Source organism: Chaetodon auriga, chromosome 10 (assembly GCF_051107435.1).
Source record: "Chaetodon auriga isolate fChaAug3 chromosome 10, fChaAug3.hap1, whole genome shotgun sequence".
In the NCBI taxonomy this organism is placed as follows: domain Eukaryota; kingdom Metazoa; phylum Chordata; class Actinopteri; order Chaetodontiformes; family Chaetodontidae; genus Chaetodon; species Chaetodon auriga.
In genome coordinates, this window is record NC_135083.1 from 27383549 (window position 1) to 27409334 (window position 25786).

Below are 25786 nucleotides of genomic sequence, written 5' to 3' on the forward strand. Positions count from 1 at the left end.
ATCCTTTCACAGCATTAATATTCAGGTGAACATGACTTTTTGACATTGTCAGTTAATGAACACTGTACATTGCTTGTGATATGCATTGACAGGTTTAATAGTCTTCATCTTATAATTTCAGATGGTCTGCAATGCTGACTGTCTAATCAGCAATGTTGTGGCAAAGTGGCCAGTCCATGACTCCCGAGTCTTTTGGACCACTGGAATCTATCAGTGCCTATCACAGGGTGAGCCACACAACCTCTATTAATAACCACTTTTTACATCATAGCTGTGTCAAGAATGTCACTATTTATGAGGTTGTGATGATGAGATTTTGTATTGACAGGTCAATTCTCTGGTGTGGTCCCTGCCAGCCTTTTCTCCTGACACTGTACACCAACCCCCAGGAAGCATAGCAGGCCTACAATCATGCCCATGCCAGGACAAGGGCCAGGATTGAAATGACCTTTGGCCTCCTGAAGGCACGCTTTCATTGTCTTCATGACTTACAGGTCAGCCCTTTGAGGGCATATGACATCACTGTGGCCTGTGCTGTCCTCCACAATGTGGTCTGCCTGAGGAAGGAGAGGGCCCCCAGAGTGCCATCACACATGGACTGGGAGAATCCTGCCATCTTCCCTGATGATGACAGTGGTTGGCTGGTCAGGGACCAACATGTGTTAAATTATTTTAGTTAACATGCATGCTTTAAATTTCAGTTAAATATGTCCTGCATTGGCAGAGACACATGCTGTGAATTTCAGTTAAATATGTCCTGCATTGGCAGAGCAATTTGTGTTTTTGTTTTTTTTGTTTTTTAATTTAGATTGATTTGGCCTCTTATGTTGTTTGTGCTGTATACTGTGTGTATACAAGCTTGCAGGGAGGCTACTGCATCCATTCATTTGTCTGTTCATTTGTTGTGTACGGATTTGTCCTGCATTTATTTCAGTGTAGAGACATGTGGGGTGTATTATATACAGACCTTTGAATGTGTATTTATTATTGTGTTGTATACTATGCTTTGATTCTGTGCTTTCTATCTTGTAGAGTCACTGTGTGACTTCACTTTTGAAAGGAACTGATGCTTTCATTTATTCTTATTCAATAAAGGAAAATCATGTTACTCTTTAATGTGTATTTATATTTATATTGGATGTGTATTTTATATATTGTCTATGGGAAACTGTCTATCTAATGATGAATGACATCATCTAAACTCATCATTTATCTACAATGATTGAAATTAATGATGCTTATGTTTTGTGTTAATATTTAAATAATGACAGTGGATCTAGTTGAATGTGATAACAATGTGTAGTGGGCTGTGAAATAACTATTGGTTTCTGTTTGTGATGACTGCTGACTGAGATAAGGGATGAGATTAAATAGATCCTGGAACTTAGCCTGGTCTGAAGCAGGCTAGCTCCACAGAATAAATCTCCATGGTAACTTATCCCATAACATATCCCACTTTCCACTATCCTGCTTTTGTGCAACCGGATTACGGATAAGTTGAGCCAGGATAACCAACATATCCCAGCTTTATCCCTTATCCTAGTTTTGTGCAACGGGTCCCAGGTGGCAGAATGTAGAGCATGAGCTGTAACATCTGTTTATGAGGAATCATTTTCTCAAACAGCACCCACCAGTTGATGTAAGCCAAACATAAACAGAACAAGTTCTGCGCCTCTTGGGGGAATTTCTCTCCCATAATCCCCTTCTTATACCAACTGCTTGCTAGTAGCCTCTCTCAAAATCATAAGTGAAGCATAATGTGTAAATGATATGGCCACATCCCTCAAAAAATACATAAATAGACTAAGCACTGAATTCATATGCTCTTTTGTGTTAGCATTATTATGCAGGGATGTTCGCAGCATTTCACTTTCAGCCAGGTACTCAATTCTGACCACCTAACTGTAGTCACTTAATGTAGGAACTTGTTAACTCAATCCTTGTTGCTCTGATATTTTAAACTGGTTGGCTAGTGGTACTTTGAGGATTTACTGTGTATATTTAAAGGGTATAAGGGCTGTGACACAGCCCAGGGTGGGTTGGAAAATTTCCAAGCCCATCTCCACAGTTTGTGACATGGTGTTCCCATGCAAGCGATGGTGGTACAGAAAGGTGTGTGTATTTGTTCATGGATCTATTGGAGGAGGAGTAGTGGGAGAGTACACAGGGGAATCCGGTGAATGTGATGTTTCGGACTGTGGTTTATCCAGCATCCGAATGACGCCCTCTTTAATATGAATAGTCTTCTCTTGCTGCCAGATGAGTTTGTCCTTCTGTCGAATGATTCTATTCTTCTCGAGGATGACTGCTGCCAGCTGCCGATTGAAGTTTTCCTTGAGTTCATCCTTGGAGTGCAGAATGGTATCCTTCTCCTGCAGGAGAGGCGTTTCTCCTCTACCCACTGTTGTCTCTCCTTAGCTTACTTACATCAGAGGTGTGCCTTTTTTGCCCCTTCAAGTGAGAATCCTTTCCTGTGTTGGGCACGGAGATACGCAGCTTGTTCAGGTGTTTTGTTAACCAGAAAGAGCTTGAACTGGGCCAAAGGCAGGGTGAGCAATGCGTCTGGGTCTGGTGCCTTTTGAGCAGATCATCAGAGCATCAGCTTGAGTGGTCGTAGCCTCCCCTCCATTAGTGGTTTCTTGTTCCGGATCCATCATGGTGTGGCTGCTTTGGGGCTAAGGTGGCATCAACCCTGCTGGCTGGGTTTGAGGCAAGGCTGATGTAAATGCATAAGATTCCATGTCTGTGCTTCCAGTAAAGGTGTTGTCTGGTCCCCGTCCTCTGACCATCGGGGTAGTTGCTTGCATCGAGCCGTTCATTGGCTTCGGTGGGAGTTGAGGGTACCTCAGGTGGCCTATCCAATTTCCTCAGAGCCCCATAGTGAAAGGCATGGATAGGACAGCCAGGTGATGTGTGCACACTGCCCAAACTGGACCTGCAGTCATCATCTGTGCCTGCCAACCAGATGGATAAGGTGGAGGTGGGCACATAGATCCCATTGGCGCATGTAGGTCATACTGCCAGTCAGACCCTGGATGGTCAGCCATGTCTTTTCTCTATTTTCTTGGGGTGATATGAAAGGGTTAGTATCCATCAGACTCTACTCATAGTTTCTATGTCCCCCGACAATGTAAGTTGTTCTACCCACTTTAGAGCATCTTTTGTCTGCACACACGTACCATTGGTCATAGCCTATTGATTTCTGCTCTATTCCTTTCTTCTCATACTTTTGCAGGAACACATGTGTGCTAAATAATAAGTTTGAACCATAATATAGTGAGAGCATATTTAGTGTGTATTTATTGCTAAGCGGTATACGTTGAGGAGATCCAGGAGTCACTAAATCATAGTTATATCGTAAGGTAATTTTTGTACATATTGCTATGACAACTTGACTTAGGTTATAAGTTTTATCTGTCCAAGCCATCTCTTCTATGGATTCAATCGGGATTTCTAGGGGCACTGGTGGTAATGGAAAGTCTTTCAAATGCACAGAAGAGTTTAAATACTGTAGATGTGTCTTTGATTGTGTTATAGGTATTGGGCCAAAGGGTAGTACATCTAATAATCTGTGCAGATCTTTGTGATACTTATGCGACATTTGCGATTTGTGTTTACCTCTTCATTGTCTACATTTTTTCATTTTGTTAAGTTGTCTGTTTTAATCTGGACATGTCATGCTTTCATGTGTGTGCGTCATGTCGTCATCTCTTATTGTAACCTCCAGATTCATGCTGTTTTGGGTTTGGAGAGGGAATTGTCCTGGTAGATACTTGGTTGCTCTTTTTATCATTGTTGAGGTTATTGGAAGTATGCAACACATGACAATCGCCGCTAGCAGCAAGAATCCTCCTAGGAGCATACCTATGATGTGAAGGATTTTATGCCATCACAGGTTATTCAGCCATTCCCAAATCTGAGAGAGGGTTTGATTTTTAGTGTTCTAATTTGATGTTGCTACATGTTCATCTCTCAGGGCCTTCAGATTGTTCAATAGTTTTGTCAGATTACCGTCTATAACTGTTACCGTCGTTATAACTGTAGAACATTCATCCCCAAAATGGCTACAGACACCTTGTGCTTCAGCCATTAATCTAAATCTGTTTTGTAAAGTCATCTTAGTTGCAGCATGCAATTGCAAATTGATTCCTTCCAATGATTATATTGTCTAGTTAATAAATCGCTGTTGGTTGTATCATTGGAAGCCCACCCATCTACTGTTTTGTGCTATACAATGCAAGTTTATTATGGGACCTACCACTGGTATCTGTCACGGTTCGTGTAAGGAATTGGACAGATGCAGAGTACAAAAAATACAAGTTTATTTTCACAAAAGTAACAACAGAAAATCGCCGTAGAGGGAAACAATGCGGACACGTGGAAAACCAACAAAAAATCACCGTAACGGGAAAACACTCAATGAGAGGAAAAACAACTGAAAATCACCTTAAAGGGAAAAAGTAGCAAATAAGAGTCAAATAGAACAAAAGACGAGGTACTTACAACAACATAAAGTGTCCAGGAGAATGCTCAAACTGAAGAATAACAAAGTACAAAGGAAATATATATCGACTAGTGCAAACAACGTGAGGCAGGAGATCAGCTCGAGAACAAGGCACATGAGACAAGCAAATGCAATACTCTGGCACAGAAGCAAGTTTGGAGTCGGCATAAGTAGCCGGCTTGATTACGGGATGAGAAGCAGGTGAGTCTGATCAGCCCTGCTGCCGAGCGGATCGCCCCGCCTCTGTGCACTCAGTCTAGGAGCAGAGGGAGAGAAAGAAAAAGGATTAATGCCGGAATCGATGCACAGGAGCGACAACATGACAGGTATCCATCCTGTCCCTTGTCCAGTTTTTTATCCAGTCTTCCCCTACAGCTCGGTGTTCATCTGGCCACCCAATAGGCTCTTGATTCCATGCCACAAATATTTTATCATCTGGCTTCCATGGTTTAAGTATGTCTCAACAGCCCTAGCTTTTTTGTTTGCCCTAGCTTTTTTGTTTGCCCGTCCCTCAATCACAGTGATCCATCCTGTTAGCATAACTGTAACAATTGAAGTTCACTATTCAATTGCCTGGGACAAATTGTTGTGTTTTCCGTCCATTTGTCGACCGAACTTATCCAGCTTGCCATTGCTGTTGCACAATAACCAAAGCAGGTAGTCCAATTACTACATGTTTCCTTATTTATTCCCAGGATAGGTTTTATTTCTGGCAATTTCTTTGGATTGTAACATGTAATACAAGCTTGTTGGCTGACCTGTCTGGCTGAATATTTTACCCACGGATAAAACAAATTTGTTTCTCATCCTGTGGGCCCACCACCTGCAGGAGAAACTGCTGGGATTGGGTGCGCTGCCATATGGGTGGCAGTGAAGGCCGGGGATCTCAATGGACCAGACTTGGGCAGCAGAAATTGGTTCTGGGGACGTGGAACGTCAGCTCTCTGTGGGGGAAGGAGCCGGAGCTTGTGCGTGAGATGGAGCGCTACCAGTTGGATCTGGTGGGGCTCACCTCTACGCACAGCGTTGGCTCTGGAACCGTTCTCCTGAATAGGGGTTCTTCTTCGGAGTTGCCCAAGGTGTGAGGTGCCGGGTGGGTGTGAGGATACTCACGAATCCCCGGCTGAGTGCCGCCTACGTTGGAGTATACCCCAGTGGACGAGAGGGTCGCCTCCCTACGCCTTCGGGTTATGGGGGGTAAAACTGATCACTTGTTTGTGCATATGCACCGAACAGCAGTTCAGAGTATTCGGCTTTCTTGGAGACCCTGAGTGGAGTCCTGCATGGGGCTCCAGTAGGGGACTCCATAGTCCTTCTGGGGGACTTCAACGCACACGTGGGCAATGATGGAGACACCTGGAGAGGCGTGATTGGGAGGAATGCCACTACGATCTTAACCCGAGAGGTTGTTTGTTATTGGACTTCTGTGCTAGTCATGGACTGTCCACAATGAACACCATGTTCGAACATAAGGACGCTCATAAGTGTACATGGTACCAGAGCGCCCTAGGTCGAAGGTCGATGATCGATTTCGTTATCGTATCATCTGACCTGAGGCCGTATGTTTTGGACACTCGGGTGAAGAGAGGGATGGAGCTTTCAATTGATCACCATCTGGTGGTGAGTTGAATCCGAGGGTGGGGGAAGACTTTAGACCTGGTAAACCCAAGCGTGTGGTGTGGGTGAACTGGGAACGTCTGGAGGAGGCCCCTGTCTGAGAGATCTTCAACTCATACCTCCGGCGGAGCTTTTCTGGCATCCCTGTGGAGGTTGGGGGCATCGAACCTAAATGGGCGATGTTCAAAGCTTCCATTGCTGAAACTGCGGCGGAGAGCTGTGGTCTAAAGGTCTTGGGTACCTCAAGGGGCGGTAACCCTCGAACACCATGGTGGACACCGGTGGTCAGGGCAGCCGTCCGAAGATGGAGTCCTTTTGGGATATGTTAGCACAGAGGACTCCAGAGGCAGTTGCAAGGTACGGACAGGCCTGACGGGCAAGCAGCTTCCGCCGTAGGGGAGGCAGAACGGAGGGTGTGGGAGGAGTTCGGAGTAGCCATGGAGAAGGACTTTCGGAATGGGTTTCCTCAGGAGGGTGGCTGGCGTCTCCCTTCGAGATAGGGTGAGAAGCTCAGTCATCCGTGAGGGACTCGGAGTAGAGCCGCTGCTCCTTTGTGTTGAAAGGAGCCAGTTGAGGTGGTTCGGGCATTTAGTAAGGATGCCCCCTGGGCGCCTCCCCAGGGAGGTGTTCCAGGCACGTCCAGCTGGGAGGAGACCACGGGGAAGACCCAGGACTAGGTGAAGAGATTAAATCTTCACACTGGCCTGGGAACGCATCGGGATCCTCCAGTCAGAGCTGGTTAATGTGGCCTGGGAAAGGGAAGTTTGGGGTCCCCTGCTAAAGCTGTTGGCCCCGCGACCCGACCCTGGATAAGCGGTTGAAGATGAGAGATGACAGATGATTACTCCCATCCTAATATTTTATTCTGATCCAACGTGTCCTGTATACTTCTTTTTTTAATGTTTTCTTACATAATAATAAAGAGTCAATTTAGTTGTGTCTTCAGCAGTCATTGTTTGGTTCAAATTTAACATACAATGTTGACTTCGTGAACATTGTATTTCTACCGCCACTATCCCCTCTGTCAAGCACTGTTTATGAACTGCATGTATGTCTATTTTTATGCCATCTGGTCCTAACATCAGTGTTTGATTGTACTGAGCTGATCTTACATATGTGATCCTCCCTTGAGCGGCTGCCACTGAGCCTGTAGCGAGAGCACAATCTATAATCTGCTCTTGTTCTGTTTCACTTCCCGTAGTTAGGTCTTTTATAATGAAGATTACTAGGCCTACTCCTAAGGTTAACATGGCCAGGGCCCTCCATCTACTCATCTGTAGACCTGCCCCACTCTCCTGTTTGCCAATGGAAAAAGTTAAGTGGGTCACATTCTGGTGGGAGTGTCTCTGATGACGTTACACCTCCTGCCTCTGGTGTTGATCTAGGGGTGCCCGCATCTTCTCCCCCTGCACTAGGTGTTGATCTAGGGGTACCCTCATCTTCTCCCCCTGTACTGTCTTCAGGATGCTGTGGCAATGAGCCGCTACTTGCTGAATCTCTACTTTCAGGCCTTCGCCTCTCAGCCAGTCTCTGTGATCGTCTCTCTCCTTGTGGCTTTTGGGGCTGTCTATCCCCCAGTTGGGAGGCTTCGCCATCCCTCCCACTTTCATTTAAACACCTTCACATAGACCCACAGTCCAGGTTTGATTCTCCTCAGCTGCTCTGGAATGTCAGCATTCCTGTATTCTGATACAGCTTTTACCTGTTGGAACACAGCTTTATGTATTTGCGTTAGGTGTCAGAGATAGCATGTTAGTTCTCTTTCACATTGTTCAAGCGGCTCATACAGCCCTCTATAAAAGGGGACTGGCATCGGTCTCCCTGTAAGTGCCTCGTGTGGTGTTAGGTGTGTTAGTCAGTTAGCTTGTGTTCGCATAGACATCGAAGCTAGTGGTAGTGTGTCTACCCAGTTGACCTTATATTGGCTTTCTGCCATAATTTTTGTAAGCCTTGCTTTCAGTGTGCCATTTGCTCTCTCCACTGCTACCTGTAACTGTGGATGATAAACACATCCAAACTTCTGTTTAATACCTAGCATTTTTAGGGCTATTTTTATTACAAATGCGGGTCCATTATCGGAACTGATTGTATCTGGTAAACCAAATCTTGGAAAGACTTCTTTGCACAAAAACTTAGCTGCTGATCTTACAATCCAGACCTTTGGTTGGGACTGCTTCCACCCATCTGCTAAACCTGTCAACCACCACTAAGATGTATCTAAATGCGCTCACTCGTTCTGTCATATCTATGTAGTCCATCATTAGATATTGAAAGGGACCTTCTGGTGGCAGAATGTGTGCAATTGGTGCTGAAAATGTTTTTCTTATGTTATGTTGTGCACATATCTCACACTCCTGTAGTGTTCTGTCAACCATTGTTGCCAAGAATGGCGACCACCAGGCTTTTTGAAGTCGTCTAAACACTTCCCCCCTTGCGCAATGGTCCTGACCATGCACACTAAGTGTAGCGACTTTTATCAAAGATGTAGGGAGAACAAAATGTCCATGCGCACTGCGCCACAACCCATGTGATGGACCTTCTGTAGTGACTCTAATCACCCCCTTTCTTAGCCATACAGACTGTGCATATGGACCTGCATGTGCTTGTGCTGCTATCAGGGATGCTAAGTTTGTTAAAGGTTCACAATCCTCGGCTACTAACAATGGTCCCGTGCAGGTGGATGTAGCTACATGTTTTGCAGCCTCATCTGCCAAATTGTTGCCCTTGGCAATCAAGGTATTAGTGTTCTGGTGAGCTGCGCATTTAATTATGGCCAGTGCTTTTGGATAGTGTATTGCTTCTAGTAAAGCTGAGATGGCTTGGCCATGAGTTACTGGTGAGCCATCTGCTCTCAGGAACCCTCTTTGCATCCAAATGATGTCGTGGATATGACAGACCGCATATGCATATTGTGAGTCCATATAGACGTTCAGAGTCTTTCCTGCTGCCAGGCGACATGCTGAAGTCAAAGCTTTGATTTCTGTGAGTTGCGCAGAACAAGGCTGAGCAATTGTGATGGTTTGTACTTCAGTAAAGGTGTCATCAGGATACAGTTGTATTATAGCCTAACCAGCATGGTTTCCTGCAGCAGGAAACAAGGAAGATCTACAAAATAGGTAAGTTGTGCTCGTATGGGCTGATTATATAAGTCTTTTCGTGGTCTTTTTTTAGGCAGTCATGTGGTGTCTCATCTACAGGTGTCACCATCCATGTGGCAGATTAATTGTGGTGCATTGCTGAATGGTGAGTTCTGAGGCTGAGAGGATTACCTCGTAGTCTGTTCTTCGAGCTTGTGTTAACATGAATCTGGGGCTAGTGATCAATGCATGCAGCTGATGGGATGTGTACAAGTTGGTTGGATGCCCCATTGTAATGGCTGATGCCTTTTGGAAGGCAAAGGCTGCTGCTGCCAGCCTTTGATAGCAAGGAGGAAGACTTATTTCAATGTTGTCTAATTTGGTACTGTAATATGCTAATGGCTGCTTACCTGTGGGAGTTTCCTGCATTAGTACCACACATGCATATCCTGCTTTCTCTGCAACATATAAATGGAACACATTAGCATAGTTAGGATTACCGAGCGCTGGTGCCATTTGCATGTCCTGTTTTAGGGATTCAAAGGCTCCTTCAGCCTCTGGGGTCCATTGCAATTCAGCTGAGCCATTTTTTTGATCGCATAATCGCAGATCCATGGTCGACTGAAACCAGCCATTCCTAGGAACGATAGCATATGTCCCAGCGTTTGTGGTTTGGGAGCTTTTGAACCTGCCTCGATTTGTGAGGGTGCAATAGTTTGTTTGTTGCCGCAGATGTGTCTGCCTAAGTATTCAACTCGTGACTGACAAAACTGTAATTTGTCTTTACTTACTTTGTGCCCCCCTTTTTCTAACGGCATCAGGACTGAGACTGAGTCTTGTGTACATTGGGCTTTGGTAGCGCTACAAACTAGTAGGTCATCCATATACTGTAGTACTGTGCTTGTCATGTCTAGGTGTTGTAGATCACTAGCCAATACTGTAATATATTGATGGACTTTCAACATAGCCTTGTGCGAGACCTGTGTAAGTACACTGTTGTCCTTGGTATGTAAAAGCAAACAGATACTGTGAGTCTGGGTGTAGTAGCACACTAAAGAACGCTGAGCATAAATCAGTGACTTTTGTACCAGCAGGCGTCATGTGGGATGTTGGAAAGCAGAGTGTGCCGGTCTGGGAGCACAGGTATCTCTGCGTCTATGGCGTGCAAATCATGTACTAATCGATAGTCATTTGAGTTTGGTTTTTAGATTGGAAAAATTGGCATCTTACATGGACTCTTGGTTGGTTTTAACGCTCCTGCAGCTACCAAGCCCTTGATGATGGGTTGTATTAGTGATGTGTTGGCGCGAACGAAACGGGTCTCAGAGCCAGCTCTTTGAAGTGAACGATTGGAACCGGCTCCTGCCTGGGAGCCGCTTTGGGGTTTTTTCATTTTTTTTCTTGACTTTTTTTACGTTCAAGCCGCACGTGATTTGTCAACTACATGATGTGTGGTGGCCTCTGTGTGTACACACTGAGCAGGGGGGGATGGAGTTACAGACATAGCGCACATGTGCGCGCACACACACAAAGCACACGCACACACACACATACAGAGCCGCGACAGACAAAATGCTGGAAAGGTGAGAAAATGAGTGACTGCAGGAAATGCAATAAAATGTGCTATAAAATATGTTTTGTACATCACTAATTCATTTTACACATAATATTACATTATTTTGGTAATAAATTAATTTAAGCAACAAAAAGCTGAGGAGCCACTGGGGAGCCGAAAGAGCCGGCTCTTTTATGAGAGCCGAGCCGTGAGAACCGGCTCTCTTAAAAGAGCCAGAATTCCTATCACTAGGTTGTATGCCGGCTATCTGATGTGCTTTTAGTGGATATTGTTTTTTGTATGGCAACACTATGCCCTCTTTTACTTTAATGTGCATTGGCTGTGTTGACCTAACTAATCCTATATCTGTTTTATTTTGTGACCACAGCCTATGTGGTATTTGACCTAGTAGCATGCTATGTTCCTCTGAGAGTGGCAATTGAGTTGGGGATCTCTGACTTAATAGTACTTGAACTCGTGTTCCTTCATCACACGTTCACAGAGATGTTTTCAGATACTGTCCATTGGAGGAGGACTGTACTTGCGGATTAAGAGTAGATTTCGATGCTATCACTTGCAGTGCTGCTCTCATCATTGGTTCTAGGTTATGTGACTCTTATCCTTCAGCTATCATGAGAGTGATGTGTGGAGTGGAGTTAGTCACTTGAAACCAGTGGCGCAGTTCTAGTGGTAGAATAATTGTTGCTGCTCCTTGTGGTCCAACATACGTCTTGACACACTACAGAGAATATCTTACTGGCAGTCAGTTCTGTCCGGCACTCTTTGTAGTCAGTATGCTGTTGAGTCTCATCAAACATCAGAGTACAGTGCAATGGCAGTTGTGGCTCTTGTGCAGAGGGCAGTTCTTTCTGTATCCAGGCTTTCCATGCGTTCCATTGGTGTGCAAGTTCTGAATCAGTTGGCCATTGGATCCAGTATACTGCAGGATGAACATAAGTGTCTGGGCCTGTATTCACAAAGCATCCTAAGGCTAAAAGTAGCTCTTAGTGACGTCATTCTTAGAAAAATCTTAGAATTCCTCAAATTCTCAGATTTTTCTTAGAATTTTCCCTTGGTAAGATAAAAGTTATTCACAAAGCGTCTTAGGCCTTAAGAGAGCTCCTAAGGTGAAAAACTGTTAGGAGGAAGGAGGAGGACTTTTAAGAAGCCTAAGAGTGTCTTAAACAGACAAGATGGCAGAAAGACTGAGAGGAAGGAGAGATATTCTCTGTTCCTCCGTGACAGCGATAACATGCTACCGACTCAATCGTGCAGGGATAATGTTTGTGGTTGACCTCATCAGGGATAAGCTTACTTGTCCCACCCAGTGCAGTAACACAATAATGCCTGAGATGAAAGTCATCACAACATTGCGATACCTGGCCACGGGTAAAATGCAACAGTGTAGCAGTGATGATTTGGGTCTGTTACAACCAATCTCCGCTCTCGCTTGGGATTGCAGCATGTATCAGCACTTCTCACACTCGTCACTCGTGTGTAAAAGGAGAGGGAATGACGCATTGATGTGCTGGGCGATGAGCTCCCAAGTCTGCCTCTTCCCTTGGGCTGTGATCCCGGGACCAATTTCCCTCTTAATACTATTTTATTTTCATCTACGAGTTGTGCCAACAGCATGCACTGCTCTTGTGTCCAGTTTGGCTTTCTCGTTCTCTTTTTATCCATTTCGTTCGTTGTTTTGGTCATTCTGCCAAAACAAACCGCTTCTTCTAAGGACACCAGCAATCACAGGAATTGCTGACAGCTGAGTCTGCGTCCACCATTAATATCAAATAGATTAAGTTGTAAAATGACCAGCATGGACAGTAAACATAACAATAAGCAAATCAATATATTCAGCATGTGAATGAGGTACGTTCAAACATTTTAAAGCTGTGTCACAATTAATTAAATTTTGCTGAGTTTCATCATCATGACATAAAATTAATGTCACAATTACACATTTCTTAATACAGTCCAAGTTATATGACTGGTTGATTTTACTGTCCATTCATTACTATGAGCGTGGAACGCATTTTTTCTTTTCTTTTCTTTTCTTTTTTTTGTCTTTTTCCTTTTTGTAACAACCAATCACAGCTTTTAGAAGACTGCCTCATACCTGTGGGGTCAACCACACCTCCTCACTAAGATAAAAGTTTCTGTACCCTCCTTGCTCAGAGTTGCTCTCAGACACTTCCTGAATCACTCTTAAGGTAAGATTCCTTGCTAGGAAACAATTGGGCTGTCCCAGAGAAGCCTATGGTCTTGATAGATTTGCCTGAGAGAGGAAGAGTGGAGCCTTCACTGCCGATACAAGAGTATGTGGCTCCTGTGTCCACCATAAAGGTATGTTTTTGATTTTGTATTATGACGGCAACAGTTGGTTCATCTTGTGGCTGTGTGGATACAACTAGTGTCATGTACTTCCCCCCTGGCTCCTCTGGGCATCCCTATTGCCACTCCCTTGATGGTCCCAACCACGGATTGGTGGTGCAGTCACTACGATGGTGGCCTTTCTGGCCACATCCCCAGCACATCATTTCTCCATCTTGTTCTACATTTAGGTGGGTGTGTGATTGGGCACGTCTCGGCATCTGGGAGGAGAATCCTCTCCCTCTTCCTTGATGATACGTACCTCCCCTTTGCCCCCGTTGTCCTCTGACGGGCGGTCCTCTATTTGGTTGGGGCTGATTCACATGAACATGAATAGGTGGCAGAGGAGCGTGTTGTGTTGGGTGTGGAGGAGCAGGTGGTGACATGGGCATAGGTCTCTGATGCACTTGAGGTAGGGCTAGTGGTTGGGGCCCCATTGATCCCTGGTGCACAGCTGCTACTGTTGTAGGCACCTGAGGCGGTTCCATTGTTACCACTGGAGCCTGTATTTTGTTCTTTTTCTTCTTCTGTTTGGAGTGTAATTCATTCAGTTGCAGCTGAGTGGGTTTGCTGGCCAGGTGCTTATGCACCTCTTCCTCTTTCTGTTTCTCTTTTCTTGCATTTTCCACATGATGTATAAGATGCTCTGAGAACAGAGGCCATTCCATATTCAGCCCCACCGCATTGTCCAGGCATTTCTGCACTTCCTGTGGCATGGCTTTCTTCACCATTACCTTGAATAGACTTTGTGTGGTGCTGTTAGTATTCCAGGTGCTTCCAGTCTCTTCTCTCCATCTGTTCTGGAAGGATCTCAGAAACTTGGCCGGGCATTCTTCTTCCATCACCTTTTCTCCCTCCAGTTTAGAGGGGTCCATTTTCTCTGGGAAGTGTTTTCTCAGTTCTGCCCACACCTTATTGTAGTGGCCATTGGATCCCACACCATCAGCTGTATTTCCCATTACTACTGCATTCAGTTGTGCTCCCTGAAAATTTCCTCCATGGTGGACTTGCCTGTCACATGCATGAGTGACACGTTCTGTGTTTTCTTCCAGGGCTGTGATCCATTTAGTACCTCCTTCGTTCAAGTCTGGTAACCTCCCTGCCAACCCAACCATGTCACAGAATGACCATGGTATGTACTACCGGATGTTGTTTTGGCCTTTTGTCACCAATAGCATTTGGATGTTGACCCTTCCGTTATCTTGATCTTCCAGTGTTCTTCCACTTCTGAGTCTCATGCCTTCTTGATGAGGATCGAGGCCTCTGATCCTGTCTCCTAGGTCATCTATTGGTTCCGTGTGGGAATGTTGTAGATATTCGTTCATCCCATTCTCTTCGGTCGTCATGGTTCCTTTCAGTTCCAGACTCACCGTTCATGAGAGGGTCAGCAGTTCTGTTGGTGAGTGACGTCTGCTCTCTCTGTTGAGTCGTGTCAGCTCTTGGTGTCTTTCAAACAGCTCTGCTAGTGTCTCCTGCATCTTTATTCGTTGTTTAGTCAGAGCAAATATTTCTTCTAATTCCTGCAGCAGTTGGTTGTACTAATATCTTTCCTGCAGTTTAATATTTAATGTTTCCAATATTGCTGCCAAATTATGTGGTAGGCACATACTTCGTATTATATTCTCCCACAGCACTGAAGGAAACTCTTTTGTTTGAGTCAAATTTATAATTCTTGTGATTAGCCACAGCTTCAAGTTAACTTCTTGTACAGTTTGCCAATGTTCTGTGCCTTCCTCGTCCCGGTAGGTTCGTTCTAGCCAAAAATGTGTTCTGATGCCATGGGTTTCAGAATCTCCTTTACTTTCAATATGCTCAGGAGTCAATATCTCGTCTTCACTGTCACTGTCTACCCTCTGTCCTTCCATCCACTCTTCTTGCTCTTTAATTTTGATTCATATTTTCTGCTTTAGTTTTTATTGTTTACTTATATTTAACTATTATTATTATTATTATTATTATTGTTGTTGTTGTTGTTGTTATTGTTATTGCCTGTTCATTATGTATTTATTATTAAATTATTGTCTATCTTAATCTATGTGGTAGTCTAATCCTCAACTACCCTCCATATGATACCACTACAATACCACACAACAATAGGAATCCTGGCAGCATTAGAGTCCCTAGAATAATATGCCCAATTGTTGGTTGATGAGTTATTTGTTGCAAGTTCTCAATTTTTCTTTGCTTCTGCTGTTCTCTCTATTGAGTAGCTCAGCCCCATTGGCTCTGGTGTGTGCAAATCTCTGCACAGTTGTTTCCAGGGATATGTTCACGTGTTTTCTCCTTCTGCTGCTCTACTTATGTGTGTGTGTGTGTGTGTGTGTGTGCGTGTGTGTGTATGTCTCTCACTCGGCCACTTTACTTATGTGTGTGTGTGTGTGTGCGCGCGCACGCGCTGCTCGCCCCCACCTTCTCCTACTTTTTTATTTCTTTTTTTATTTTCTCTTTATCACTGTCCTAGTGATATTTGTGCACTTATCTTTATCCTCGCTGTCCTTAAGCGAGATCACCACTCTCCTGGTGGTGGCTGCCTTTCCTAGGCAGAATGCGCTTTGTCAGACTGTTTACCTGTTCAGACCTCCTTTACTAGGAGCGGTATCCTTAAACGTCGAGCTGTCAGACTGTTTTCCCGTTCAGACCTGATTTACTAGAAGCAGTATCCATAAATGTCAACCTATTCAATGCAAGACATACAAGTAAGACACATTGCCTGTTTTGACTTGGTATAGTATTAGTACACAATACGTCCTATTCCACACAATCCTCAATCTCATTTAGCTCAGGTTTTGTCACCAAATACACTTCCTCAACATTGGTGATTCTGCCTGATGATGATGACCTGTGAATACACTTCAGCAACATCAACAAGTGCTCTCTTCAAGCCCTTGAATAAATCAAAGGCCAAAAATTCTACGTTTTTAGTTATGCTCAATTGTTCAGGAAAATCTGCACGTTGGTTTTCAATGAAATCATCAGCATGAGTCAGAGTTCTGGGTAGCAAAGACTTTTATGTCGACAAAAAGGAGAACTGTTCAACATGTACCCAAGATACACATGAGAGCTCTGATCTAAAATGGCTGGTGCTTCTGCTTTTATACAGTTGGGACTGTACTTGTCCACGCCTATTGTCCATCCTCTAAACATTGTCCTTTCCCTAAACATTGTATGAGTCTTAATCTTATTACACCATTAGGTAATTTCTCAACATATATTAGCAGATGGCTTTTCCTATGTCTTATTACATTTCCTGTTCCAGATGCTCCTTAATTACTAGGTCATCCTTGGGGCATGTCCTCTTTTTATTTAATAAATCTCATTTAGACAGATTACACCAGTATTTTCTTTCCTTGGTCTTGTTTACCAGTTTTGTCTAAGTTATTACCAGTTCCAGACACCATTATTTCTTGGCTGTTGCTTATGATATTTTTTAAAAATGATAGTTTTATACAAGTGCACTTAGGATTACATCAAGGCCACAGTGAGGCTACAAGGACAGAGCTCATAACACAAAGTCACAGTGAGGTTACATGGACAATTAGTTCATAACACAAGGCCATAGTGAGGTTAAATGGACAATTAGTTCATGACAGCCTTTTCATCCTCATTAACTCATGTCCATGCATTGTACTAATGTAATTCCTTAATCTAACACACAGCACATGACTATCATAGAGCATTGCCACATGACATTTATTCAGCACATCACATATCTTTGTTAGAAAAATTATACTACACTTGCTTGCGTTTACCTGGACCTATATGTGACTGTTACCTGTCAGCCTGCCTTCGTTTCTGCCTACTTGTACCTGCCAATAAGCTGTTAATTCAGTAAATCACTGAAATCATCCTGCTGCCTTCCTCCTTCTGCCTTTGGGTCCATTTCTGTATTTCCTGAGTTTGACAGTCAAAAGGACCAGAAATGGGCCCAGCAGACATCAGCTTCCCACTGGAGCATCTGGAGGAGGTGAGATCTGCCATGGATAATTTCCCCTTGTGTATGTACAGTTCCACGGACATTAAGGATAAGCTGAATGCCATAACCTCCTTTGAAATAGCAATCAACTCTAAGCCCTGGCTGACTCCTGCTCCTTGTCCACAGTCAGTGACCCAGCCATTTCCTGCTCCTGGTTCCCGGTCAGCAGCCTGGCCAACACTCACTCCTGGTTCCAAGTCAGAAGCCTGGTTGACTCCTGTTCACAGTTCCCTGTCGACACCCGGTCCTGAGTTGCAGCTGCTCTAGTTCCTGTGCTGCAGCAGTGTGCTACTCTGCTGCAGTGACCCACTGAGCCTGAGCTTCAGCAGTCATCAGTTCTTGTGCTGCAGTGGTCCTCAGTTCCTGTGCTGCAGCAGTACACTGCTCCTGCTGAGCTGCAGTGATTTCCTCTTCCTGAGCTGCAGCAGTTGCAGTTCTCTGTTCCTTTGGCTCACACATGGTGTGAGCAGAACCATCTGCAACTAAATGTGGCAAAGTCTAAGGAACTGGTAGTGGACCTGAGGAGAACCAAGGCAACCCCTGTTTCCATCCAGGGGGTCAGTGTGGACATTGTGGAGGATTACAAGTACCTGGGAGTACATATTTACAATAAACTGGACTAGACAAAGAACACTGATGCTCTCTACAGGAAGGGCCAGAGTCATCTATTTTCTGAGGTGACTAAGGTCCTTCAACATCTGCTGGACTATGCTCAGGTTTTCCTATGAGTCTGTGGTGGCTAGTGCTATTCTCTATGCTGTTGCGTACTGGGGCAGCAGGCTGAGGATGGCTGACGCCACCAGACTCAACAAGCTGATCCGCAAAGCCAGTGACGTTGTGGGAATGGAGTGTGACTCTCGGTGGTGTCAGAGAGGAGGATGCTGACTAAGCTACGGACTATCTTGAACAACATCTCACACCCACTTCATGATGTGCTGGTCAGACACAAGAGTACTTTCAGTGAGAGACTCATCCCATCTAAATGCAAGACTGAACGCCACAGGAAATGATTCCTGCCTGTGGCCATCAAACTGTACAACTCCTCCCTCTGAACTGCCCTTGAACTTTTTCACTCCCTGTCAGATCACTCATACTGCAGTTCCCTGTTGACCAAACAAACAAAGCACATTCATTCTGTATATACTCTTTCCTACTGTAAATACTCTTTTTATTATCCATTTTTGCTTTTGTCTTTGTGTATACTTATAGTTGAGAGCTGAAGGGCGGAGTAGGTTCAGAGGGTGACCATATATATATGGTGACTGTCTTCTGTTCTTTGTCTACCACCACTATGTCTGGTTGGTTCGCCATCACCAGTTTGTCTGTCTGGAACTGGAAGTCCCACAGGATCTTGGCTCAGTTGTTCTGGATCACCTTTGGAGGCGTCTTCCACCTTGATCCTGGGATTTCCAGCCCATACTCGGAACAGATGTTCCTGTGTACGATGCTAGCCACCTGGTTATGGCGCTCCATGTATGCCTTCCCTGCCAGCATCTTACACCCCGCTGTTATGTGCTGGATTGTCTCAGGAACATCTTTGCACAGCCTGCACCTGGGGTCTTGTCTGCTGTGGTAGATCCCGGCCTCTATTGACCTTGTGTTCAAGGCTTGCTCTTGTGTGGCCATGATCAGTGCCTCTGTGCTGTCGTTCAGTCCAGCCTTTTCCAGCCACTGGTATGTTTTCGCTATGTCAGCCACTTCCTCAAGCCGTCAATGGTACACGCCAACCCTTCTGGCTCCTCCTTACTGGGCTTCTGCTGCCTGAGGCATTCACTCAGCAGGGCATCACTGGGGGTCATCTTCCTGATGTACTCCCAGAGGCTTGCTGTTTCCTCCTGGATAGTGGCTCTGATGCTCACTAGTCCGTGGCCTCCTGTCTTCTGCTCAGTGTATAGCCTCAGGACGCTGGACTGCATTGTAAGGAGCTTCCTTGTCTTGATATCAGTGGCTTCCATTTCCTCTAGTGGCCAGGATATTATACCAGCAGGGTATCTGATTACTGGCAGGGCGTAGGTGTTTATTGCCCGGATCTTGTTCTTGCCATTCAGCTGACTCTTCAGGACCTGCCTCACCCTCTGAAGGTATTTGGCTGTGGCTGTTCTCCGTGTTGCCTCCTCATGATTGCCATTTGCCTGTTGGATCCCTAGGTATTTGTAGCTGTCCTGAACATCTGCTATGTTGCCTTCAGGTAGTTCAACCCCTTCAGTGGCGATCATCTTCCTTCTTCTGCACACCATCCATCCACATTTATCCAGTCCGAATGACATCCCGATGTCATTGCTGTATATCCTGGTGAGGTGAGTGAGGGAGTCAATGTCACGCTCATGCCTGGCATACAGCTTGATGTCATCCATGTAGAGTAGGTGGCTGATTGTAGTCCCACTTCGGAATCGATATCCAAAGCCACTCTTGGTGATGATCTGGCTGAGGGGGTTTAGGTCTATGCAGAACAGCAGGGGGGACAGTGCATCTCCTTGGTATATACGACATTTGATGCTAACTTCTGCAATTGGCTGTGAGTTGGCTTCCAGAGTTGTCTTCCACAACCCCATCGAGTTCTTGCTGAAGGCTCTAAGTGTCCTGTTGATCTTATACGGGTCTTGGCACTCCAGTATCGAGTCATAGGCCTTCTTGTAGTCAATCCAGGCTGTGCGCAGGTTGGTACTTCTGGTCTTACAGTCCTGGGTGACTGCCCTGTCAACCAGTAGTTGGTGTTTGGCTCCTCTGGTGTTGTTGCCAATTCCTTTCTGTGCTCTACTTGTAACGGGTGTGTTTTGGACCCAAATGCAGTACAACAGAGAGCAGGTATAGTCGGTAATGACCTTTATTTATTACCACCAGAAACAAGGTATGGATCAGAGCAAGTAACTCGGAATAAAGTTCGTTGTCCGGGCTGAGCGTTCTCACAAAGTCTCTGAGGCTCAAGCGAAGGAAAGAGAGGTGGCTTACCAAAGCCGCTGATGATGATGAGGAAGCTCCGCAGCCGAAGAAACAGCTGATCACGCAGCGGTGCCGGCGGGCGGCGGAGTAACTTGCTTCAGGCGCTGATGGCGAGGAGGAAGCTCCGCAGCCTGAAGAAACAGCTGATCGAGCAGCGGTGCCGGCGAGGAGAGAGCAGAGGCGTAGTCGGAGCCAGGCGGGGGGGTCGAAGCCAGATGAGCAGTCCACGGGAGCAGAAGTACCGATGGGGAGCAGGCAAGAGGAAAGCCGAAGCCAGGCGGATGAATCGCTTCCAGCAGAGCAGACAGACACCAGAAACGCTGAGGCAGAGCACGAGGTCAGGGACGGAAGGCAGGTGAGTTTACCGGGAGGCAGACGAGGAGAGCAGGTCGGGGGCAGGCAGAGTCGGCAACGGGTGATCAAATAGGACAACGCTGGAAAGTCTCGCATACTGCAGAAGAACAATCTGGCAAGGAGTGAATGTGCTGGAGAGACTTATATGCAGGGCTGATTGTGATGAGCTGCAGCTGTGTCGGCAGGTGAGCAGAGTGGAGCTGATGAGGTGGACGCGGCTGGCAGGTAGAGTGGAGCAGAGGGAGTGAGAGTAGAAAAATGCTGCAGCTGAGTGATCGGAGGTGGATGAGAAACCGAGATTGTGACACTACTTATGTACTGATCCATGTGCCTGCTCATCTTAGCCGCTATGATGCCTGACAGGAGCTTCCATGTTGTACTCAGGCAGGTTATAGGCCGGTAGTTGGATGGTACTGGGCCCTTCTGTGGGTCCTTCATGATGAGGACTGTACGGCCTTGGGTCAGCCACTCTAGGCCTGCAGTGGTAATTTCTACTGCTTCCTGTTCTGGGAGGCTACTGTGGTCTGCTTTCAATTTGAGCAACCACTGGGCATTAGAGTTATGCGATGCCTCCTTTTCCCAGATACTCTTCCAGTAGAGCTCAGTTTCAGACTTTGGTGGGTCTATCTGGGACTTCTTACTACATTGCCATTGAGAGTAGACCTTAGCTGGGTTGTTGGAGAACAGTCTATTTATTATCCTGGTCTCGGCTTCTCTGCTGTATCTCTTAAGGCGGGTAGCCAGAGCTGTGAGCCTCTGCTTGGCAGTCTCCAGAGCTTCATCTATCGACAGCTTGGTGTATCCCCTTGGCATTTCCCTCCTGATCTTAAAGTAATTCCAATTCTGATTCTGATTCTTTGCTGTAGCAATCCACTGAGCCTGAGCTGCAGCTGTTATCACTTTCTGAGCTGTAGCAGTGAAGTGATCCTGTTCCTGTTCCTGCTGACCTGCAGCAGTCACCTGTTCCTTACCTGCAACAGTTCCTGGTTCCTAAGCTGCAGCCAGTCACTGGTTCTTGCACTGCAACAATCCGTAGTTCCTGTGCTATAGCGGCCTCCTGTAGCTGTGTTTCAGCAGCCTCTTGTTTCCATGGTTCCACTGGCACACCTGATGCTGCACTCTAGTTATCATCTCCAGCCTCATTGCCAGATGACCTGGAGATCATGTGGTCTCTGTCCATCCTCCAGACCTGCTCCATCCTTCTGTCACACCTCCTGGTCACCCTCTGAACCTACTCTGCCCTTCAGCTCTGCCTCCTGGTTACTCTCCTGATCTGCTCAGCCCATCTGGGGCATCAAAAGAGACCATATTTCATCCAAATTTGACTCTCTGCACTGGCTCCTTGTAAAATCAGGAATAGAATTTAAAATCCTTCTTCTTAACTACAAAGCATATATACATACGTGTACACACACAAACACAAACACACATGTGCGTATGTGTGTATATATGTGTGTGTGTGTGTGTGTGTGTGTGTGTGTGCATATATATATATATATATATATGTACATCTCAAATGTGTCTGATATATCACGTGTGGAAAAACAATTTGGTTTTTCACACGTAAAACAGCATCTTACATAAATTCATATACATTCCATGAGTATTTGGAATATATAATAAAAGATGAATTTCACATCAGCCAAGGAACTGAAACTAAGTCCCAGTCTGATGTAGTCTTAACAATGTGTGTCTGGTCCACGTGGGGTGAACTGATGTCCTGGAGCTGAACGGCTGCCCTTGGACACAGGGATTGGTACAAAAGGCACCTTGCAGAGGAGAAGCTTGGCAGTGCTGGGAGGCACTCTGATGCCCTCTGTCGTCACAGTTAGCCTCACCTCCACAACACTGGCCTGTACTGCATGACGTCAGCTTGCTTGCAGATTATTTTCCCATGTTTTTCCTCTTAATCCTCCCTCCATCTTTTCATCCAAAGAGCTAGGCATTCACCAAGCTTTGGTCTGTCTCCATAACACACAAACAATGTGGCAGAGAGATTGAGAGATATTAGAAAAACACTGAAATTTAGAAAAAAAAAAAAAAAAAAAAAAAAGCACCCGCAATGTTAACTGACTCCACTGTTTCCACTGTAAACAACAGAAAGCATTTATTTAACTGAGGGAAACCATATTTTGGAATGAGATTAAGATTAGTGAAATGAGATACTGAGGAGTGATATTGCTGTCTCTATGGTTGGACTATGGTTGCTTTTGCCCTACTTTAATGTGACAGGCATAGAAAGAACAATTCAAATGCTTAGCCTTTATAGAGGGCTGTGCACTCTAACTTGCTTGATATTCCATGTCTTGCATTGTCTTTGCTGGAGGAGATGAAGCTGGCTTATCCAGCCAAACTGCTCCCTTTTGTAAATGTCTCCCAATATAGAAAGCAGAGAGCCTATTCTGCTGTTAGATAAAAGACTCTACATTCAAACACATCAGCAGCAGGTTGAAAGATTACAAAGACTGTTCAACTGATGCTGCTACACTGCGCAATAGGAATGGTAGACATCAGGCAAATCAAAACTTGTTTTGAATAGTAAATGCTGGAAATTCACCTCATGTTAATACCAGAGATCACAGAGCTCAGTTCTATATTTATGACCACATCTGTCATCTGGCTAACTTTGAGACGAAATCCCTCTTAAAAGACAATTTCTTTCATCTTCTGAACATCAGGAACTCTTTTCCAGAGCAACAGAACAAAAACGTTCTACAATCCACACTAACCAGACAAACTATTCAACTGACATATTTTGTTAAAAATAAGAGCCAGAAAAGAAAATATTTTAGCATAAAGCACGCAAGGTAAAATAGGAATAAATGTGATGAGATAATGCAGGTATTTTACTGACTTTTTTTTAGGATATATTTGTTCACTTTCTGTCTAAGAGTGAGTTATGTTCAGATCAATCAATGTGTTTAGTCAGTATCTGGTTATCCTAGCTTAACATAAAGACTGTAAGCAGGAGGGAACAGCTAGCCTGGCTCTGTCAAAAGTTCAGTTCTGTACACAAACAAAGGTTTAACGAGTAAATTATCAGGCATACTGAAACACATTGAGGTAGATGATTTAACATTCATCATGCTTACAATGCTAATTATCACTGTACACAAAGCACAGCTGAGAAAATTGGCAGGAGAGGGTCAGAAAATGGATAGGAACAATAGTACATTCATTGGAATATGTTTCTGGAATATGTTAAAGTGTGTATGTTGGAGTATGGGTTATGTGATTATGCATGGCAGATTTGTGATACGCTAAAATATTCATGGAATATTTTACAAAGCTTGACTTTTATAAAATATCCTATTTAGCGAGAAACTTGTACAAAGTTTTACAGCTAATGTTTTACACAGTGCTACCTGCATTACTGTAGAGCCAGGCAGTTATGCCTCCTGTCAATGTTACAGCCAATCTTTATATGGGAAATATACAAATGTGGGAAAGACAGGAGGACAGTAGAAGGGCAAATTGTGGGAAAATCTTGGGAAAACTGGATACTGGCACTGTGGACTGTGTCAGTGCTCCACATACCATCAGTGGAGGGCTTCAGGCTGCTTCATTTCTGTAGTTTCGAGCAGTGGGAAGGGAGAATCATTCAAAATGCAAACTATAGACAGAGGCTCCCAGCATCATCAACAGAAATTCTGTGAATTCTGCTTTGGGATTAACATCCATGTGCTTTGTGATTTGAAGTACAGATTACCTTCAGCAATATGGGTCAGAGTAGGACAATGGGCCTTTGATCCCCAAGAGGAATAATCTCCAAACAGCATTAGGTAACTTACTAGATGATCTCTCCTGCTCTGAAGACACATCACCAGGCTATATAAAATCTGAATTCCCTTTAATACAAAATATGTTTTGCTTTAGACATCAACAGGAGCCATCACAATAGCTTGCAGCAGCTGGATTTACACAGCAATATTGAAGTACTGTATATTCACATGTACTTTTTTTCCAAAGCAGATAGTTTTCCAATGTTTTCATTTTTTGATGTTTTGTTATTATTTATTATAATTCATAATTTATTGCAGGTTTCCATTCACTTCACCTTGGCCAGATGTTAAACGGACCTAAAAATGTGTGGTTCACTCTCTGTTATGGCTGTGGTCTCGGGTCGGATCTCAATCAGCAGGTTGGAGCGGGAGAGAGAGGCGGGCCGAGTTACTCTGGGAGCAAGCTTCATGAGACACACCTGCACCTCATCAGTTAATCAGCTCGGCTTCTTAAAGCACCTCATGCTCATCTCCTGTGCCGGACTATTCCCTTTGTTCTCCATCGCATGCAGCTCGCTGCCATAAACTCTCTTGGCTCTGGTCCCGCTCCTCCTGCCTCCAGTGCTCTCTCGCATTGTTATTTTTTCACTGTGAGTTTTCATAGTCGCCTTTTGTTCAGCTATTCTGATAGTAGTTTCTCCCAGTTGTCTGGTGATTTTGAGTTTCATTGTTTTGCTACTTTGTTATTGCTCTTAGTTCCTTTTTCTGATCGTCTTTGTTTTGATACTTTTTCCCGTGGTGGTAAATTTCTGTTTTTTCGCTTGTATGCGTTTTTCCTTGGTTCAGGTGATTTTTGGTTTGTACTTTTGGATCAATAAATCATGATTTCCTTTGTCTCCGCAACTGGGTCCTGGCCTACCTTAGCTCGAACCCTAACACTCGCCTTGGAGTAACCAAAGAAGAACATGGATATTGGACAATTCTGCAAAACCTCGGATCACGTTCAATGACAAAGTTTTTAACATTTGATGACATTTTTTCAAATTCTTTCTTCCTGCAAAATTGGTTCGTGGTTATGATCAAGGAAAAATTGTGGTTATGACAAAGAAAGAATGGTTAAGTATGTTTTGGGTTATGGTCCGGTTATGATTTGGGCTATAGATGTTTAAATAACAGGTGAATGTTAATTGCATCTGAGTCAGACCTGATATATGCCCATCCATCATCACAACCTGTACGTCCTCTCTGTCCTCCTCTCTTCATAAAAAGGACACACTATTTCCTGCACTGGCACTAAGCCTTATCTCTGTATATAAATTGTGACATGCAAAACCATCCAATATGAGAATAATTGCAAGGAATATTGGGCTCTGCATTGTGTATATACCCTTTTTTCCCACAGGTTCCCATTAGGTGCTGTGCAAACAGCAGAATTTAGCAGCTTCAGTCCATTCATGGTAATTTGATTAAAAACATTATTTATAAATGTGACTTGCATGAGCACAAACTACAATTAGAAATGTGTTAAGATTCTGACACAGCCCTTCTCCAAGACAGAGCCACACTATTAGGTAATAATGCTAAACCCACCTTAGTTGATTTTGTACCTCTATTTTCAAATTTACTAGCATATTCATAATTAATCAAATGACCAAAAACCAATTGTCACACACT

At 44.5% G+C, this 25786-nt stretch overlaps 1 protein-coding gene across 4 annotated transcripts in view; it reads right to left on the reverse strand.

Annotated features, from left to right (window-relative positions):
• Positions 1–25786, reverse strand: part of igsf21b (immunoglobin superfamily, member 21b) — a 121484-nt gene that overhangs the window by 93401 nt on the left and 2297 nt on the right. The window contains exon 1 of one of the 4 annotated variants that reach the window (XM_076740595.1): positions 9699–9736. The exons of the other annotated variants lie outside the window; for them this stretch is intronic. Coding sequence (XP_076596710.1) covers positions 9699–9720 — 22 coding nt within the window. The 5' untranslated portion in view covers positions 9721–9736. Of the gene's footprint in view, positions 1–9698; positions 9737–25786 lie in introns of those variants that run through there. 4 annotated transcript variants of the gene reach the window in all.